Below are 18037 nucleotides of genomic sequence, written 5' to 3'. Positions count from 1 at the left end.
TTTAAGTGATTCTGCATTTCCCTCAGTTGCTGGGATGGCTTCACAGTTCGCAGTCGTGGCTCTTTGCTCCCAGACGGCAGAGGGGAATGGATTTCTGGTGACATAATGGGGATCGGCTCTGCTGTGGGTCAGCTTTGGGGTGGTCTCACCTCTCCTGGAGGGATTGCTGGACATCTGGAGAGATGCTGGGAGCGAGAGCAGGAGCGGGGGGATCGCTGTCCTTGCATAGAAAGGTATTTGCCTCCGTATCCGCTTGGCTTTCTTACAAAAGGACAATTGTGGTGGAAATGGTGGTCTTGGAGTTGGGGTGCATAGGTGGGCGCTGGGACCGCGTCGCAAATTCCATGTTTTGGTCCAAATATATGTTAGGGGTAAACATGAGCCTTTTGCAAGCAGGTTTTGAACTGAAGGAGAGCAGAATTAATGGAAGAGTCCTACACAATATTGCAGGATGTTCTCTGCGTAGATCTTTGTGTTGTCCTATAGCATTGCGTCATCCTATAGCATTGCGTTTTCCTATAGAATTCCGTTATCCTATAGAATTCCATCATACTGTAGCATCCTATTATCCTATAGAATTCCTATAGAATTCTGTTATCCTATAAGCATTGCATTTTTCTATTCAATTCCGTTATCCTATAGCATTCAGCTATCCTATAGAATTCCGTTATCCTATAGCACTGTGTTTTCCTATACAATACCGTTATCCTATAGAATTCTGTTATCCTATAGAATTCTGTTATCCTATAGCATTGCATTATCCTGTAGCATCGTGTTATCTTATAGAATTGCATTATCCGATAGAATTGAACACAGAGCAGTTTAAAAGTTTTTTTTTTTTTTTCCTTTTATCCCTTTGATTTTTACTCTTCCAAAGGAATTATGAAACATCAATAGCACTTGTTTTTAATTTTGTGACAAAAAAAAATCTGGAATTTTTGTTTTTCCTTCAGGAAAGTGTATGTGATATGCTGATTGACCAGGATTTGTTCCAACCCTTAATAATGGGTTTACGAAGGGTTAATCAAAGATAAATAGCATTAGGAGCATGTTACAGATGCACATATTGTAGATAAAAACACCAAATTGATTAACGAGGACTGAGAGGTTGACAAACATCTGACAGAACTCGAGACAACCCCTATCAGATGAGCAGGAATCCATTAGGATACCTGTTAATTGTTTCATACAACAATAAGTGTTTAATACAAACAAGTGAAGCACTGCCGACAACATTACAGCACACAGAGGAAAGCACTGCTGAGATGTGGGGCTGTTTTGGGGGTGAACTTCCCCAATTTTGGTGTCCATCTCCCCTTTGCCTCTTTGCAGTGCCTCCAATTAACTCTTTCGCATCTTCACGCTCGGCCCCAGGGTCAGCTCCACTTTGCTTTCCCAGAACACAGCATCACTGCACACATCAGGAGCTCCCGAAAACTTTCCCAACTTCTTTTTCTTTTTTTTTTTTCTTTCCCTTTTCGTTTTGTCCATTTGCTTTTCATTTCCCCATTCCATGTCACTACGGCCTTCCCCACCGGCAAAGCCACGGCGACAAAATGGCCGTCAGGCAGCCATTTTGTGGGAGCCGGCAGTGGCTGCGGGCAGCTCTGTGTTCCCCTGCCTCCCTCTGCCTGCTCCTGCCGTGGCTCCATGGGGCTGAAAGGACTCTCAGAAACTCAGCATTTCCCTCTGGGAAGTCCTGTCCGTGCCCGGCACATTTTGGCACCGAGCTCAGCGCTGCTGCTATACAAAGGCTGAAAGCTGCGCCTGCTTTGAACGGAGCGACCTTGTTGTTGCATGGTTTCCTCCCCCCTCCTCCTCCATTTCATTCAGTTCTCCTTAATAAGCCAGATCAGCTCCTCAAAGCTGTTCAAGCTCTTTTCCAAAGCTCCGTACCACCACGATTTGAAAGGCAGAGGCTCTGCTGGGCCTCTTCGGCCTTCAGACCCACAGACAGTTGTGGGTCCACCATGAGGCATCTCCTGGGGGTCCCCATTGTTGGCTGCAGTCACTTTTCCATCTCAAAATACAAGCAGGAAAGCCGGGATGGAATGGACATTTTACCTACATGAAGGATCTTGCTGGGAAGAACCTAGCTGTCATTCACCTTCCAATTCCTATCCCACATTTGGCTTATTTTTATGCCCTGGAATGGGTCTGGAGTGGGAGAACGGCAGTACTGCTCCCCAAAAATCTGTGCTCAGAAAATGGTGTTTTTCTGATTCGCAGAGGTCAAGTGTCTAAAAATCTTCCAAAATTCCAGGTTTCATGAACTCAGAAGGCAGTGGATGGCTTTGGGGTATGGGCTCCTGACCCCTGTAGACCCTTTTGGCTGTTTTATGCAGATTTTTGCAGTGCAGTATTGCATTTAGGCACTTGTAAATGGAGTGGTTCAGCGGCAGTGTGCTGGAAGGGAAGGTTTTATGCCTGAAAACTGGGAAGCCATCGTGGTGGGAAGGTGCCTGGAGACAGGAGCAGGACCTGCCCAGGGTGGTCCCACTGCCAGCTTTCCTATGGACTCATCTTGTGATCTTTGGCAGATTTGGTCACATTGCTGCTTCTTTCCTCATCTTTAGACCATAATCCATCCTGGAGAGGGGCCATCGTTACAGCACCAGCTGTGACAATGGTGCAGGGGCCACGAAAGTCACACTGATCCTTACAGCATTTCTAAATTGTCCTATTTGACTGCTTTCTTCATAGGTCCTGGCAGGATCAGGATTGCAGTGTCAGCAGCTTGGTATTCTTGAAATCTACACTCATTAAGACAATTATCATAATTAAATCTCCTGTTTTCAGGATTACTCGTAGAAGTCAGAAGGGATTTTTTTTTTCTCCTCCCCACATATAATTAGATTGATGGAAATGAGGGGCTATGTAATGTAATTTCCCATCCACAGTTTGATATTAACCCAAACTCCTATTCTTTGCAGTGTTATCAAAAGTGAGTCTGTAAACGCCTGCTCCTCTGGTTGGTGTCTGTGGCACCACGTTAAGCTTTGGGAAGCTAAAACACTTTCAGATAGAAAACCTGGAGTCAGAAGGAACTCACAAGGATCACTGAGCCTAACTCCTAAACTTCTGACTAAATGAATCCCTCCGTTCCTGATGGTAAATGCTGCAAAGCTCTGATTGCTGCTGCATTAAGCATTAAGGAGGGAGGTTTAACCTCTGTGCATCATTTGCTAAGCCAATAAAACAGGAAGAATATTATTTACCATCAAAAGGCTGTTTGGGATTCAAAGCGCTTGGCGCCGTGGATGGGTTGGGTACTTTAATGCTATAGGAATTAACCCTGCAACGCTGATTTTCTGACACTGTTTATATGTTATCACACAGGGAGAGACCTGGGCCAGATGGCCTGGCACAGTGGGTCATCCCAAGGCTGAGTTTGTCAAAGGAAATTAAAAGAATTAACTGGGCTGTGCTGACTGCTAGTTGAGAAGAATTTCTGGACAGCTCGGTGAAGGAATGTAGGCACTTTCCAAGCCTCGCTGCAGAGATATCCTTTTTCCTGCCCATCTTAAACTCTCACCTTGGGGATCCCAGCTACAATAGCTGACCAGAGCTTTGGGTATCTCGCTCATGCACTCTGCTGCCTGTTAGCTGTGGAAACACAATTAATTAGGCATCCTCTGTCCCTTTGGTGGGCTATGCCTTAGCCCCTGCATCTCCCTTCCAGCTGTGGGCAGATGGGACCCCTCCTGCTTCACAGCACTGAGTTCTTTTGGGAAGTCCTTCGGGTCTCTGCTGTGTTGCACATGCAGCCCCTTAATGTGCTGCTGGTGACTCCCTTTTCCTTAGATCCTCCTTTAATCTTTAAGGGAAAATCTTTCTCATTGCAAGAGAACCACACACATCTTCTAAACTGCCAGCGTAATACCTTGCATCTGTAGTTAGGTGTACAGAGAATGAAAAAGCCTCAGAAGGTGAGCCAAGGGCTTGGGGGGAAGCCAGCTTGTCTCTGCTCCACGCCAATAGTGCCTGGCTGTGCTATAGCATTAAAGGACCTGCATGTTGCTCTCATTTGTTTGGGAAATGAGATCTGCCTTGATATACTCAATACCATTACATGTGCAGCCTAAAAGCTTCCTTGTACTCAGTTATTTCTAATCTGCTCAGTTCCCTGGAGTGCATAACAGCTAAATTGATAGATTATTTTATCTAGTCTGGCAGGTTTGTTCTAGATATGCTGTGTGTTCAAGAGGTGAGGTCAGCTTGCCTGTATATTATTTGGTTTTGCTGCGGCTTCAGGAAGGCTGTGCTTGCTGTGTGCATGGTCCTGGGCTCAATCTGCAGATTTGCTGCTTCCATAAGCTCTTGGGTGCATAAAGTTTGCAGCCTGCATGATTGCCAAGGATATATTATAGTCCAAGTGGACTGAAGGAGCTATAAGGAGGAAAGTGAGCTCCACGACAAGGCTGAGTATGAGACTTGCTTCTTTTAGCAGCACAAAGTCTGATGAATTTTTATGCATTTCTCTTCACAGGAACCACTGAGCAGTCAGTACCTGGATAAGGATCATCTCATTGCCCTAGATGGCAATGGTCCCAAGCTGTCCTTGAGGCTGAGGTAGTAGATTGAATAGTTGTGGAGTCTTATCCTCCCTTTGAGCTAACTATACAATCTACTGTCTTTCCTAAGGAGACAGTTAGATCTTCAGTTCATCTGCTTCGACACAAAGCATGGAGACAGGTGGTGCAAGAAATCCTGCCCTTCCACAAAGCCAGGGGATCACACCAGACCTCTGTACTGCTCTGTGGAGGTGAGGTAGTAGGTTGTATAGTTTGGTGGGAGGGATTCTATCCCATTTCAGGTGATAACTATACAGTCTATTGCCTTCCTTGAAGAGCAGCAATACCACCAGAGGAGATACCACTCAGCCACCGAGGAGCAAAAACAGCACATGGCACCATTGAATAACACGGTGGGTCTTCTCCTGCAGCATCCAGGATTGTGTTATTCCAGGGAATAACTACAGAATATCTACATAAAGAAAAATGTATCTCTCATTTTTAATGGCTGCAAGAGAAACAATGAAATGAACTGGCTTAGCCCAAAAACTCAAAGCCCCCTGAGCTGATCAGATTTTGGCTGGTTGACCCCTGGAAGTACATTCTGGTTTTGGACAAGTTTCCAGCTCTCCCATGGGACAGAGTTAGAGGGTGGTTCTTTCTGATTTGATAATCTCTATCAACCCAACTCACATGCAAACCCTGCTGGAGAGATTAGGGCTCCTATGTATTTACGTAAAATAAGCCAACAATTCAGACCAATGCCCCGTCCTCCTCAGGAGACAGGTGAGAAAGAGAGATGCCAAAGGCAGCAAGTCCTAATCCCTCTTGTTCCTGCCAGGTAGGTGGCACTGATATCTGAGAGCAGATACAGGAGATGACAGCCTGCTTCAGAGCTCTGGACTTGACAAGGGACAGAGAATGGTTATTTCTTCCCTTTGTGAGAAGCAGATGGGACAACCCCTCTGTCACATTCCAGAGTAAATAGAATCCAGATCACAGGAGGGACTGTAACTCGATGAGGGCTGCACCAGTTTCTCAAGACTGAAGGATGTCTCGGACATTATCACTGGCATCTCACTGCCAGGGAAACGCGTGAGATGTGAGACACTGAGGAGCAAGGGCAAACCGAGGGCACCTTCTCAGATGAATTGGGAGGAAGAGAGCTGCAGTAAGAAATTGGAGCCCTCAAATTTCACCCTGGAAGTGAAACATGGGGCGATTCAGACCTGGCTGCTTGGGCTATGGGACTCCCATCAGTGAAGCAGCTCATTTAAGGCTCCTCTGCTTCTTGGGATAGGGCGTAGCTTCAGCAAGGCTGGGATGGGACTTCCTCAGGCTGGGCAACAGCTGGAGGGTGGGGATGCTGGAGTATCTAGCAGCAGAGGAATGCAGCCCTCTGCTCCATACATCTGGCTTTCCAGGAGTCATGGGGACCTGTCACACAAAGCTACAGCTCGCTTCTCTTCTACACATTCTCACCCCCTAACAGGGGAAGGGCTTCTACCCCCAGCATTGCTCAGAAGGTACCAAAACAGCAGCACAAGTATGGGAACAGGGCAGCACAACAGCTTCATATTTAAGGGGTGTACCCTGGAAAAGGATTAATCCTGTGAGTCCCAAACAAAATCAACACTCCCCATCCACTGCACTGATGTTAATGCAAAGAATTTTAAGCAGCAAAACGGTATGAGATGAAAACCACAAATAAAATACCACTAGAAATACTCTTCTGTGAAAATAAACTTCCTTTGACTATTGTATTTTTTTATTTTAATTCTTTTACTGCCTTGAAACAAGCATGGCTGATGAACTGGGGCCAGGGTTGGCTGGTGCTCCTGACTGTGTGTCACCCAGCAAACCCTCCATGTGACCAAAGCCCTGAGCCCAAAGGGGAAACCAGGACGTGACAAGGCTGTGGGGGAGGTGGGGTTGGCTGAGCAGCCGAGGCTGTAGGTCCTGCTGTCAGCAGGCACTGTTCTGGGCCCAGGATGGGAAATGGGGCAGTTCTGTTGTGACAGACCTCCACAGAGGCAGCAAGGCCCCGTCCAGCAGGGATCCTCCATACCAGGAAGGAATGGCCACATGGAAACCTCCTCCTCGCGTGACTCTGGGCCCCCAGCCTCCTGCAGCAGCTTCGCCAGGCTCCTTTCCTTCCAGGAATCTCCCACCAGCTCACTTCAGTGGCTGAGCATCCTCCAGGTTGTCCCCAGAAACAGAGCTGGAAACGCTTCACAAGTTTCCCTTGGATGTTCCATGCCCTTCCCTGCTTACCAACCATACTCTCAATCCATGTTTGCCATGCAGTTGCCTTCCCTCCTTCCCTAAATCCTCCTGATTAGGGACTAAACCAAACCACTCCAAATCCCCACCCTGGCAGCGCTCAGCCCCGCTGTCCCAGGGCACAGGGGGAAGAGGAAGGACAATCTGCCTTCTAGTTTTGAATTTGCTGCTGCAAGGAACTCTATAAATAGTGCTTGCACCATTCCATGACTGCAAGTGTCAAAACTTTCAGGAAAAGAAAACTCAACCAGAAAAAAAGACAAAATACTTTAAAAAACTCTGGAATGCTTTGCATGGGCTCATGCAAACTCTGTTACTGCTGCTCTGAGCCCCACAGTGGTTATTGAGGTAGGAGAGGGGGAGGCACCCAACACTGCAAAACAAATCCTATGTCGACCAAGTGCTGTCATTTCGCTGGGAGGAGAAACACTTTTCTGCTCTTTTAGTCATTGGTAGGGAATTAATGATACGCTCTCCTTCACCCAGATGGGCAAACAGTTGCAGCCCTGAAGTGCCATCGCAGCTCTGTCCCTGCTTTACCTCTGGCAGGGCTGCAGGCCCTTATAACAGCTGCTCTGGCTGTACTTCTGTCACTTGTCAGCAGCTCCATGCTGGGTTCTTTTCCCCTTGCAGCTTGCAGGAGCTCAGCCTGCAACGAGACCACGCAACAACCCGGATGAGAGGTTATTTTAAAATCTGATTCTTAACTACATCTGATGCTTGTGATTAAACAGAGCACTGTACAGTGAGGTCAAAGCTGCTCACTGCTCCGCAATGACTGTCCCACTGCCATCTGCTGGTCACCATTCAGCAGGGTTAGCAGTGACCATGACCTAAAAACACCCCACGGGCAGCTGCTTCCTATCAGGGAGCCGTGCTGCTGTGCTTCTGCAGCAGAACTGCAGGGAGAGGGGAAGCACAGAGCAGCCTCAAAGCTACAAGCAAAGGTCCAACGTCAGCATCATCCCTGTGCTGTGGGTTCTTCCTTGCAGTTTGGGTGCTGTGATGTTCTGTGGGGAAGGGACAGGGGAGGACATTGCATTTAGCTTCTTTCATTGCCACAAAGATGAAGACGTGCTGGGGTGGGAGGAGGCTGCTTGGCCTCGTAGCAGGGAACCAGAAGCACTCCAGCATTAATTTCATCTTGGTTTCTTTTTGCTCTGAGCTCCCTTCCTCTTGCTTTCCTTGCCCAAAAATTCCTGCTGGAGACACATTTTTGCTCAGCACTCAGCTGGGGGAATATTCCCTACATCGTGCTGAATGTCCTCCTCCTCCTGCTTTTAAATGGGCTAAAAACATAAATCATAGAATTATGGCTTAGGTTGGAGGGGACCTTAAAGATCATCGAGTTCCAAAAGATAAAAAAGCTGCAATCCTGCAGAACCCAGCACCCAGTTGCTTTTGAAAAGCCAAAAAATAATAACACCAGGCACTTGGAAGGAGCCACGGTGATTTGCAGCAATTCTACTGAAACACACAACCAGGATTGTTTTTCAGATACAAGCCGACTTCTGGAGATCCCAAAAAGACACTACGTGCCCCACAACAGACTTTCAGAACAGGATTTATTCAGTGCATGCTCTGGAGATGCACAGCACACAGCATCAGGGGGAGGACTCAGATATTGGACTTATCTCCGCCTCATCTATTTAATAAACCAAAGAATGCAGCAACCAGAGAAGGACTGGATCTTCTCATCCCTTCTGCTGGTCTGCAAAACTCATCCCATATTTAACAGCCTCTACTGGGAATCTTCAGGTGAATAGAGCAGAAACATGGAGGAATACAACACACAGTGCTCCAGAGAATGAAAGCCATCCTGCAACAAGTCCTGGAACCACAGGTACCCTCTAATATCATTCACTTGGCTCTCTCAAGCTGAAATTGCACCAGCAGACCTGATTATTTTTCCTCCTGGATCCACATATATACATCAACCAGGCTCTGTATCTAATTGCAAATACATCATACGCTTAAGTTCTGCAAAGAGGGAAGCCGTGCAGAAGAAAGGAGCAGCAACTCCTCTCCAGTGCTGGGGGTTTTTCTTCTGTGCAGGCACACACGTGCAGGCACACGCGTACAATAAAGGCATGACAACAGAGTAACTGTTGGAGCAGAAGAAAGGGAGGAGGTAAAGACTGCAGAGGGATGGCAGGAGAAGGAGTACGTCTAGACACTGGCCATAGCTCTACCAGAAGTAGGAAACACAATCCTCTTCTGTGGACAAAAATGCCATTTTTGGACAAGGAAGGAAGAGGTGACACTTCTCCAAAACTGAGACAAACAGACACACGAGGAGAGAAAGAGAGCATTTCTGTTAGAAATCCATCCTGATACACAGACACCAGACTCAACGATCGTGTCTTGCCTCCAAACAAATACCAAAACCAACCACCGTGTCCCATTGCCATTGGGTTTCCAGGGCATTCTGCTTTCCCTGGGACGTGGTGCAGCAGGACCTGCCAGCCACACAGGGCAATGAGGACAAAATCGTCTCCTATCGGAAACAGAGCAGAAGCCCAGGCTGACTGGGAAGAAGGGAGAAGTATTGGTGCCCAAGTTCACTAGCATGATGGCAGACACCCTCCTGCCCCTGGGCTGTCTCAGGAAGGGCACTGAGTGCCCATGTGATGGCCAGTAGCCCTTGGCACAGCAGGGCTGGAGCGGGTGAGCCAGAGGAAGAAGAGAGTGTGTCAACCTGAACTGTCCGTGGTGTCCACCAAGCCTACCAGGGTGGTGGGACAACCAATGCTGAAGAAAGCCTTGGCGACCGGTGCAGGGACAGCTGAGAAAGACTGTTCAAAGCAGAAGGCCCACCAGGATGACATTGGGCAGGAGGAAGAGCAAAAGGCCCCTGTGGGTACTGGGAGCTCCAGCTGTGGGCTGCTGCTTGCCTTCATGGTCTGAGTTTGTCTCCAGCTCTTCAGCACTCAGGGCATCTGCTGGCAGAAAAGAAAAAAACAGCACAGAGTTAGAGGGGAAGATGTGAGCAAAAGAGAAACTCCCATTCATGCAGGTCTGCCGGGGATGTGCACGACGACACCACGAGGTGCAAGGCAGCAGCACACAGATCCAACGGAGACACGACACAGCTGGTGGGTGTTAGTGAGGAGCAGGCTGTAAACAAATCCATGCTTCACAAACCAGGCATCCAAACAGACCCTTGAAGTGTTAGGGGAAAGAGTGAGGAAAAGGGTTGTGCCACATCAAAGACGAGGATCCAAAGGACCAGTCTGATACTGGTTCCTCCCAAGTGTGCTCCATGCTGCTTGGGGATCACTCAACGTCTGCATGTCCATGCCAGGACAGACTCCACAATTACCTTACCTGAGAGGGAGGTCTGGAAAGCAGGGCTCTGCCCCTTTTCTTTGGAAGATGACGTTAAACGCATGAAGATGGGTTCTTCAGGGCTGGAGACCACTGACTTTGAGGAGGTTATGAGCTCAGCTTTATTGAAACCTAACTTGATCTCTGGAATAATCTGGCTGGGGGATGGAGTTGGACTGGAAGAGAAGGCTGATTTCTCTTTCTCATCCTCTTTCACACCATTGTTTGTTTCTGGGACTGATTTGGGACTGATGGCTGTGCCCATACTTTCTAATAAGTCTGGATTCTCCGTAGTTAAGGAGGCAACAGGTTCTTCAGTATCTGACTCTGCTTCTGGAAATACTCTATAATCTGAGTCTAACGTGGGCTCAAAGGAAAGTGTTAACCCAGTTGTTGCAATATAATCGGGACTTTCAGTTTTGGTGTGTTCTGTCTTTGTTGTGGTGGTGGATTCTGGCTTTGCTGATGTTATAGCAGTGGATGTTGGCTTGGCTGTAGTGGTGGTAAATGTTGGTGTGGTGGATGTTGGCTTGGCTGTAGCAGGTTTTGGCTTTGCTGTAGTGGTGGCTGTGAGTTTTGGCACAGTGGGTGTTGGCTTGATTGTAGTGGTGGTGGTGGGTTTTGGTGTGGTTGGTGTTGGCTTGGTTGTAGTTGTGGTTTTTGGTGTGGTTGGTGTTGGCTTGGTTGTAGTGGTGATTTTTGGGGTGGTTGGTGTTGGCTTGGTTGTAGTGGTGATTTTTGGTGTGGTTGGTGTTGGCTTGGTTGTAGTGGTGATTTTTGGTGTGGTTGGTGTTGGCATGGTTTTAGAGGTGGTGGTGGGTTTTGGTGTGGTTGGTGTTGGCTTGGCTGTAGTGGTGGTGGTTGATTTTGGTGTGGTTGGTGTTGGCTTGGTTGTAGTGGTGGTAGTTGGTTTTGGTGTGGTCATTACAGGCTTTGTTGTGGTGGGTGCTGGCTTAGTTGTAGTGGTTGTTGTGGGTTCTGGCATGGTGGTGGTGGGTTCTGGCTTGGCTGTAGTGCTGGTTGTGGGTTTTGGTGTCGTGGGTACTGGCTTGGCTAGAGTGGTGGTTGTGGGTTTTGGTGTAGTAGGTTGTGGCTTGGCTGCAGTGGTGGTTGTGTGTTTTGGCATAGTGAATGCTGACTTGGTTGTAGTGGTTGTGGTGGGTTTTGGCGTGGTGGTGGTGGGTTCTGGTGTGGTGGTTGTTGGTTTTGGTGTGGTGGGTACCGGCTTGGCTGTAGTGGTGGTTGTGATGGTGGTTGTTGTGGGTTTTGGCATGGTGGTGGTGGGTTCTGGTGTGGTGGTGGTGGATTCTGGTGTAGTGGGTGCTGGCTTGGCTGCAGTGGTGGTTGTTAGGACGGTGGGTTTTGGCTTGGATGTAGCAGTAATGAGTACTGGTGTTGTGTATGATGGCTTGGTTGTAGCAGGTTTTGGCTTTGCCTTGGCTGTGCTGGCTACTGGTGTGGTGGCTGAGGGCATGGTTGTGGGTTCTGGCTTGGCCGGGACTGTGGTGGGTGCTGGTGTAGTGCGTTCTGGTGTGACTGGGGTGGATGGGCTTGCCTTTGTTGTCACAGAGGGTGGAGTGGTCTCTTCTATAGTGGGTTCTGGTAAGAGATGAAAAGTGCCGTGGGTTAGCACAGGGGTCAGCTGGCCTCAACTAATCAGGGCCAACAAAAGTCAACAGCGCACAGAAGGAGCAGCCAGAGGTTGCTTAGGTCACTCTGGGCCATCTCCCACTCTAGAGTTCCCAACACTGAGAAATCTCATCTCCTTTACACAACCTCCTTCCCCTTAAGAATGGAGCATCATCATGGAGCAATAACCACTGGCTATGGGAGGTCTGAGGTCCTTGTCGATCCTCCTCATCTTTTGGCAGTTGACCTTTCTCAGGGGCTGCCATCACAAGTGATGTCTCATGGTCCAGACCTGAAGTTGCTGGTCCAGGTTCAGAACACGGACCTCAACCCAGGGGTCTCAGTCCCAACAGCCTGACAAGGCACATGCATGGCTTTGCTTCACTTACCACACAAGGAGTTGACACAAACTCTGTCCTCAGGACACTGTGAACAAGAGGGTCCTTCCCTGTATGGCTTTCGGCCTTTCATGTTACCCCTGGAAGCAGAAGACGCCAAGAAAAAGAAAATGTGAGGACAGGGCAGAAAACACCCATCCCAAAGAGGGAGTCTGATTCAACTGGAGTATCCCAGCCAAAACAGAACTCAGAATTAAAGCGTGTCCTCTGCCACACACTTGGATCAGCACAGTTTGATCCATGTCCTGAACCCAAGACTGCTAAAACCAGGGGAAACAGTTCTGTGGACCTGGTCTTTCACTGCCCCTTATAAAAGAGCAGTCAATGGGCATTTGGAAACACGCCTTTGTCACTCCTAAGAAGGTCTGCTGTTGCTCTCCATCTCAGTGAGTGATCCCCGAGGTTAATCCCAGGGCTTCACAGGCAGGCACCCACCCTTCCTCCCACATCTTTCCATTCTGCTGGTAGAAAACATGTTCCCCCCCTCACCAGGCTATCACAGCTCTATTGGGAAGTTCCAGGCACAGAGCAAGCAGGTGATGTTTGTACTTTCAGCTGCTGCAGCACCAGCCTTGGGCAGCATTCTGGGGGAGCTCCCTCCTTGGTCTGTGCCAGGAGCTGAACCAGAGCGCAGGAATCACAATCGTGGATAAGGATCACCAAACAACCCTTCCTTCCTTTACAACCAACCCAAGATAACAAAGGGCTTTCTCAAAATTGCTTTGCCTTTATTTTTGAGCAAGTCCAAAGGCTTTTCCTGCCATTCTATAGGGACTGGCAGCAGGGCATTTCCAGCACAGATGCCCCACCAAGATGAACCAAATCATGTGAAGCACGGGACTTACGGGGGATAATAGTTGCAGACAAGCAGGTACATGTCCTCTGTTTCAATTCCTTCAATCTTCTCACAAAACTTTGACCCACAGCCAATGCGGTGCGTGCTTGCCCAGACCACCTAGGATAAAGACCAGGGGTGAAGGTGAGGTGATGATGAAGGCAGATGCCTTGCTGACAGGCCATACTCTGGCCTTGGAAGCTGCATCTGTCTGGAGCACCTTCCCAGCCTAGGGCCACAGCTTTTCTACTCCATAGCATCACCACCTCTGTTTTGATCCTGGGCTCCTTCATAGATCCATCCTGACACTCACCACCACTGACTACGCTCCTCTCCACTCCCACCACTCACTCACACTGCAAAGACACACTCAGATTTCATCTCTGCCTGAGGCAAGCTGGCACCCAGCTCTGCTGCACTGCCAAAAAACAGCTGCAGAGCTATTTTCAAAGAGGTCTTATCCAAAAGGCACCGTGCCCAGGTCCCCCTATATCAGTGATTCCTGGCTGGTGCCCAGCACAGATTCCTCATCTCTTTGCAAAGACTCCGGGAGGACACAAGGCTCTGATACAGCTCCTTCCCCACCAACCTTCCCCTCTGCCCCAGCAGGTTGGTACCTGGGTGTAGTGGCCACACATCTGCCCGGAGACACACGTGGAAGTCGTCAGGTTGTAGAATTTCTCCTCCGCATTCCAGTCCTCCACTGCGAATTCCAGATCCAGCATTGGGGCCATAGCAAAGAGGTTTTCCCCCCGTCGGCCCCTCTCCTTGTTGTGGTCCCAGATGCACTTCTCTGCATAGGCCTGGGCAAAGGCCTCCAGCTCCGTGTCCCAGCTCTGCAAGGAGCTCAGTGTCAGTAAATGGAGAGGGACATGGGGCTCTGTGACACACACAAGAGGGACTCCTGAGCTGCCTGGTCATGATTCTCCCATTCAGAATATTCAAATCCCTACTCAATACGTGGGTGCCCTGAGTGCCCCCTGAGGAGTCCATGGGGGAAGGGAGCTCCTCAGTCCATCCCAGCACAAACCAAACGTATCAAACAGGGTTAGATCAGCACAGCAGCACGATTCTCAGCCTTGCCTGGAGCACCTGAAATGTCAGCACGGAGCACCTTCAGCTCAGCATGGAGAGCTGTAAGTCAGATGGAGGACAAGAAGACCCTGGGTCACACAGGAGTGGGGATGAGGATGGGAGTGGAGCAGGACAAATCTCCCCTGGCAGCCGCACAGAGCCTCCTCCAGCACGGGGAGCAGCAGTGGCCCCCCATCAGCTGAGGCCCCAGAGGCTTTCTTGCAGGGAGATGAATGGGAAGCCCTGTGCTGCAGCTGCTTTGACCATCCTTGCTCCATTTGATGGAGCTTTGCTTCTGCAGCAGGCTGGAAGGGAGTCCAGCAAACAGAGGGTCCTAAGGGGGCTTTCCTGGCTAGAGCCAGGGTGCAAAGTGGCACAGAACGCAGCTCTGCTGCAGGGCATTTGGCCATCGGGGTGTGGAGGGGACAAGGGCAGCCCCTGAGCAGCAGCACTGTGGGGAAAACACCAAAATATCTGGGTGGGGGACAGAGAGCCAGCTGACCTCCCACCATGGCCCCAAGCCAGGCTGAGAGCAACGGGCTGGAAACTCTGCTTGGGAAACGCACACCATTTCCCTCTGGCACAGAGCTGGGCTCCATAAACAGTGAGCTTGCACCTGCAGCATTTGCCTCATTTTAAAAGAAATGGCTTTAGGCTCTGAATCCCCCCATCATCTAACTATTTCCACAGCAACCAGACCCAAACAGAAACGTGGTGCAGCTGCAGGTGAGGTCAGAGACGGGGAAGGCACAAGCAGCACTGTGTCCTGGGGAGGAAGGTTAGAACGGTGCTTTCATGGAACTCCTCTAACAAGAAACTGTCAGTGCTGCTCGACACCAAACATCTGTGGTGCTCCTGATCTGAAGCATCACAGGTCCCGTGTGTTTAAGGAGATTGGATTAAATGAAGAAACAATGCAGCCCTGCAGAGGGGAGCATCTCATCTGCCACCGCTGCTACAGCAATCCTTGCTTCCAAATCGCCACCAACCTTAGGATCCTGACCCACGTTTTAGACATGTGGGAAATTGTTTCCCTCATTCTTTCCCTAAGAGCTTAGCTCCAAATTCCCTGACTTTTCCGCATCTTGCTACGTCCGTGGGAACCGTGGTGCTTTAGGAACATGACGGAACAAAGCCCAAACCAAACAACCTGGAGGTTACCCTTGAATTTTGGATCCCAATCGCTGCAAAGGTAAATGAAGCACATGGAGCAGAGCTTCACCAGCTGCTGGCATAGGATTCCCCCTCTGCTGTGTAGCCCTGCTCAGCACCACAGCTCAGGGCAACACCTGCCTTTCTGAATGAGCTTCACATGAGTGAAAGCTGCTCTGCTCTCACAGAGCATCAGGAGACACAGACTGTGCTCAGGAACTTCCAAAAATGATCAGTCAACTCTACACATGAAAAGAAACTCATCCTTGTAGAGGCAATTTGGGGAACCCCTCCATTGATATCAATAGCTCTAAGCAATTATTGCCCTGCCTCCCCCAGACAAAAACCCAATTCCTGCAGGCATTAAGGTTAAACCTTGCACCATTCCACTCTGGGATTCCCTGCCATAAAAGCCACTTACCATCTTCAGCATATCCACAGCAGGAGGAGAGACCTGCGAGCGATATTTATTGTGCTCATCCAAGATGATCCTCTTTTCTTCATCAGTCAGGGACCAGCTCAGCTCCAGTGCTGTGAGCAACAGGAAAAGAGGAGAAAGACCTGAGCTCAGCATCGTGCAGACAGCTTCTGCTCTTAGCAGCCCACAGCTCTGGCAGTCAGATTTAAAGCACCTCCCAAAAGCAAGGAACACCCAACAGCTTGAAGATCGGGGAGGAAACATAGTTCTTTATTAGAGGAGTTTCAGAGCCACATGGAACACACCCATCTCACATATCAGACTTGATGGAGAAGCAGAAGTGGATAGAGTGCCAAAGAGCTCCCTTGGTCCACTCCCCAAGGCAGACCCTGTGCATCAATCCTAATTCCCTGCACTGGCATTTCCACGTAAGTCTCTGCTGCTCCAAACGTCAGACATCACCTCAACCATCTGTTATCTGGTCCCTTTTCCACCTTTTGTCCTGAACTACAATAATAATAATAAAACCCAAACAACTGACAAATAAATGCAGAGCTCTGTTTTACACAAGGGTGTTCCTCGGTCACTGAGGCGCTTCTAGAAACAAAGGCAACTGCTGAGAACAGCTTGCAGTGCTGTAAGGGCTCCCCTTGTCCATCTCCTATCTCTGTGCACTGGTTGTGTCAGGGGAAAGCAGCAGGCAATGGGGAACAGCCTCCTGCCCCCTCCATCCCTCTAAGAAGAGGTAGCAGAGGGTTGATGTCTCTTCCCTGTGTCATCAGGAGGATAAGGAGGAAGAAGAAGATCCAGAGCCAAAATTGCCCCCAAAAGGGGAGTTAGCAGTCAAGAGCTGCCTTTAAGTCTGTCTGGAGTAGCAGACCATGAGCTCTGCAGGGACAGACTGGGCTGCAGCCACAGCCAGACACCTGGAGGGCTCAGGATCAGTGTCCCCAGTCACACACTGCACCACTTGTGCTGGAGACAGTCCTGCAGAAACCCTCACACCTCCTCCTTCCAGCTCCACTGCAGGAGCTGCCTCCAGGGATCACAGACAGTTCAGAAGGATCAGCTGGGGGGCAGCTCTGGCTAGCAGAGCTAAGTTCATCACACACAGTCAGTGCTGCCTTCCCCCCTCCCCTCCCAGCTCTCCAGGCCCTGCCTTACTGTTGCCCTTCTGCTTCAGACCACTCTCATCACCTCTCTTGCCTCCATTGCTTTCCTACATCCCCACCAGATCTTACCTCCGCATATTAACTACTCCTTTATTAGGTCCAGTGTCTAAAATGCTTTCAGTAGCCCAACAACTTCTGCAAGCAGGAGCTAACGGCTCACCACCGTTCACATTTATTGCTAAGGTCAACATCAGGCCTGGAGTCTGGGTCAAGGCAAATCTATCTCCTTTACAAGACACTCCAACAGCTCTGCTGCATCTCTGAAGACCTGGAGAAACAACTAGAAAGGAACAATATCAGGACTCAAGTCCCACCAGCTCACCACAGCTTGGCAGATGAGGAACAAGGCAGTGATGAGACCTCAGCGAACCTACTGGTATTTCCAAAGTGATGCAGAAATGAAGGGCTAAGCCTTAAGCAGCCCCTGGCACTACAGCATCCTCACCAGACCTTACTGAAGCAAGGAGGATTAAAAAAATTGGGACACACAGTGCTTTCGGGGAAAACAGGTCTGGAAGAGTCACAAGCAGGGCACGTGGCTCATGGAGAGACGTGAGTAACAGCCAGTGCATCTGGCAAGGTCAGGCACGGCTGCTGGTGAAGGGGGGTGCAGCACAATTTCCCAACCTACCCTAATGGCTCTTTCTGGAGCCAGTGTCTGAAGCGTGGAGATTAACAGCACGAGGTCCAAGCCCCACCCTGGAGCTGACAAACTCATGTCCAGCCGGCATTAGTAAGCGTGTGAGGAATGCAGCTTTCCTGCTGCTCACTCCAGTCTGCTGCACCCCTGGGAGCCAGCAGTCTCAGGACGAGACAGGAGTTCCATGCCGGTACCTGATGGGGGTGTAAAGGGTTCAGCTCAACACTGGTGGGCTCCAAAAAGGCCCAAGTTTGCACCGCAGAAGCAGCAAAGCCTCATTTTCTACTGACTTACGTCTTGAAGGTCTTCAATGTGGCTCCTTGGGTGCCTACCAAGGCTTGCACATTATCCTGGTAGCAGTGGGAGCTTTCTTTCCTTTGCCTGCCTTACTCAGCTCTGGAAATTATCAACTTCTGTCCCTCTGTCAGTGTTTGGCTGAAATAAGCTGAATTGTGAAGGAAGGACAGACGCTGTTAGTAGGAGTGAGGGAGAGACAGACAGTGCCACTGCAGCACCTTTTTTTTGGGAACCAGCTTAAAACTGGCAAAACATTTTCCAAAGTATTCCAACTTTTCACTCAAAACGACGTTTCCAC

The 18037-nt window shown here is 49.5% G+C and overlaps 2 protein-coding genes across 5 annotated transcripts; one reads left to right on the top strand and one right to left on the bottom strand.

Annotated features, from left to right (window-relative positions):
- Window positions 1-895: 895 nt before the first annotated feature.
- Window positions 896-6277, top strand: LOC109371073. 2 transcript variants are annotated; one of them, XM_031556982.1, is made up of 2 exons: window positions 896-4765; window positions 4856-6277. In XM_031556982.1, the coding sequence occupies exon 1, from the start codon at window positions 1149-1151 to the stop codon at window positions 2070-2072; it is 924 nt and encodes a 307-aa protein (XP_031412842.1). In that variant the 5' UTR covers window positions 896-1148; the 3' UTR covers window positions 2073-4765; window positions 4856-6277. The 2 variants fall into 2 exon arrangements, with proteins under 2 accessions (XP_031412842.1, XP_031412843.1); XM_031556983.1 differs by having other exon boundaries at window positions 4851-6277.
- Window positions 6278-8340: 2063 nt separating this feature from the next.
- Window positions 8341-18025, bottom strand: PI16 (peptidase inhibitor 16). 3 transcript variants are annotated; one of them, XM_019623262.2, is made up of 7 exons: window positions 17434-18025; window positions 15634-17082; window positions 13604-13822; window positions 12997-13106; window positions 12143-12231; window positions 10125-11723; window positions 8341-9739 (listed from the first exon to the last, which is right to left on the bottom strand). In XM_019623262.2, the coding sequence occupies exons 2-7, from the start codon at window positions 15892-15894 to the stop codon at window positions 9597-9599; spliced, it is 2421 nt and encodes an 806-aa protein (XP_019478807.1). In that variant the 5' UTR covers window positions 15895-17082; window positions 17434-18025; the 3' UTR covers window positions 8341-9596. The 3 variants fall into 3 exon arrangements, with proteins under 3 accessions (XP_019478807.1, XP_019478806.1, XP_010722535.1); XM_019623261.2 differs by having other exon boundaries at window positions 15634-17636; window positions 17737-18025; XM_010724233.3 differs by having other exon boundaries at window positions 8341-9736; window positions 15634-18025.
- Window positions 18026-18037: the final 12 nt, after the last annotated feature.

Source organism: Meleagris gallopavo, chromosome 28 (genome assembly GCF_000146605.3).
Source record: "Meleagris gallopavo isolate NT-WF06-2002-E0010 breed Aviagen turkey brand Nicholas breeding stock chromosome 28, Turkey_5.1, whole genome shotgun sequence".
NCBI classification, from domain to species: domain Eukaryota; kingdom Metazoa; phylum Chordata; class Aves; order Galliformes; family Phasianidae; genus Meleagris; species Meleagris gallopavo.
The sequence above is the reverse complement of the archived record's forward strand: the minus strand, read 5'-3'. Positions and strand labels throughout refer to the sequence as shown.

What these genes read in the sequence shown, in the direction of transcription:
- LOC109371073 (XM_031556982.1), top strand. Translation starts at nt 1,149, where the DNA reads ATGAGCAGGAATCCATTAGGATACCTGTTAATTGTTTCATACAACAAT.
- PI16 (XM_019623262.2), bottom strand. Translation starts at nt 15,894, where the DNA reads ATGTTTCCTCCCCGATCTTCAAGCTGTTGGGTGTTCCTTGCTTTTGGG. An exon ending in CTGTGGATATGCTGAAGATG is followed by an intron (nt 13,823 to 15,633) that starts GTAAGTGGCTTT and finishes AGCTCCTTGCAG; the next exon opens with AGCTGGGACACGGAGCTGGA. An exon ending in TTTCCAGACCTCCCTCTCAG is followed by an intron (nt 9,740 to 10,124) that starts GTAAGGTAATTG and finishes CTTTTCTGCCAG; the next exon opens with CAGATGCCCTGAGTGCTGAA.